Source organism: Austrofundulus limnaeus, unplaced genomic scaffold (assembly GCF_001266775.1).
Source record: "Austrofundulus limnaeus strain Quisiro unplaced genomic scaffold, Austrofundulus_limnaeus-1.0 Scaffold79, whole genome shotgun sequence".
Taxonomy (NCBI): domain Eukaryota; kingdom Metazoa; phylum Chordata; class Actinopteri; order Cyprinodontiformes; family Rivulidae; genus Austrofundulus; species Austrofundulus limnaeus.
In genome coordinates this window covers 1864594-1865812 of record NW_013952481.1, presented here as the reverse complement: position 1 = coordinate 1865812, position 1219 = coordinate 1864594, and the positions used below count along the sequence as shown (strand labels likewise).

At 40.4% G+C, this 1219-nt stretch overlaps 1 protein-coding gene across 2 annotated transcripts in view; it reads right to left on the bottom strand.

Moving 5' to 3' along the window:
- Nucleotides 1–1219, bottom strand: part of clcn1a (chloride channel, voltage-sensitive 1a) — a 32119-nt gene that overhangs the window by 12477 nt on the left and 18423 nt on the right. For both annotated transcript variants that reach the window (XM_014011342.1, XM_014011343.1), the window contains 3 exons: nt 551–764; nt 329–462; nt 114–205 (listed from right to left, as the gene is read on the bottom strand). In XM_014011342.1, the coding sequence (XP_013866796.1) occupies nt 114–205; nt 329–462; nt 551–764 (440 nt within the window). The remainder of the gene's footprint in view (nt 1–113; nt 206–328; nt 463–550; nt 765–1219) is intronic.

Genomic DNA, 1219 nt, shown 5'->3' with positions numbered 1-1219 from the left:
GGTGATAATTCTTATGGCTCTCTTTAGCAAAATAAAAACAGATTTTTTAGGAGCTGAGATTAAATGTGTAACTTGAGGYTCTACCTTATGATGTTCTATCTGATGATCCTCACCTGCATTAAAAGTCTTCTTTCAGGTGACAGCCACCAATCACAAAGAGCCAGAAGCTCCACCCGGTCGATGCTGCCCAACAGAATCATTGACTCTATGAAAAAGGAAGAAGTGGCACACAAACGATTATATTTTTCTACATTTTATTGGTAATTTTAAGAATACATGATAAAAAAAAATGTCTGCGTTGTAATTTTTGTTAGTAAAACCTTTGTACCTTTTGAGTCGACCAATGGAATCGTCTTTAGTGAAGAAGAGTCCAGCAGGTGTTTGACTTCTCTGTATGTCGACTTGGAGGATATAAACTTCACGTTTCTCACCATAATGTCTTCCACAAAGATGTTGTACTGGCTGCGGAAGAGAATCATAAATGTAACAGACTGAGCTAAACAGCAGCTAAAAGCTAAAACGTCGCCTGCAGCCGGGATTAAACACGAACCTCATGTGTCCGAAGCCAAGCTCTGGCAGGTACGGCAGCTTTTTGACCTGGATGATGGAGTCATAGAGGGACGGCTGCAGGCCCTGGGCCACCATGTTGGCCAGGATTACTGCCACCATCATGGGCAGGATGTGGGAGATCTGTCCTGTCARCTCGAAGCAGATAACAGCCGTGGACACTGTGTGAGTTACAGCGCCGGTTAGCGCCGCCGCTCCTGTCAGAGACACGGTGAGGGAGAGGCGGGGATGACACGGCTACAAAAATATGGCAACAAAAGTTTGACCATGTAAAACAAACAGAACTCAGGTGTGGATAACTGTGACTGGTGGCATAGGAGGGAGGAGAAAAAGAGAAAAGAGGAACATTTTAATAAAGATTCGGGGAAAAGATGAGCAAATAGACAAATGACAAAACAGATCAAGACAAAAAGTAATGAAAAGAGAAAAGATGATGACAGTGATGAGGAGAAAATAAAGAGTTACTGATTGTGGAAGAAGACAAACTCTAAAACCTAGTGGGTGCTGTTTGTAAAGTTACACAGTCAAAAATTAACACCAATACTTTTGTTTTATTTAGCCTTTTATAAGAAAAAAAGAACAAATTAATTTTTCAAAGTCAGTTTTTCACCATACGATTCATACATTTATAAAAGTCATAGTTTATAAACTA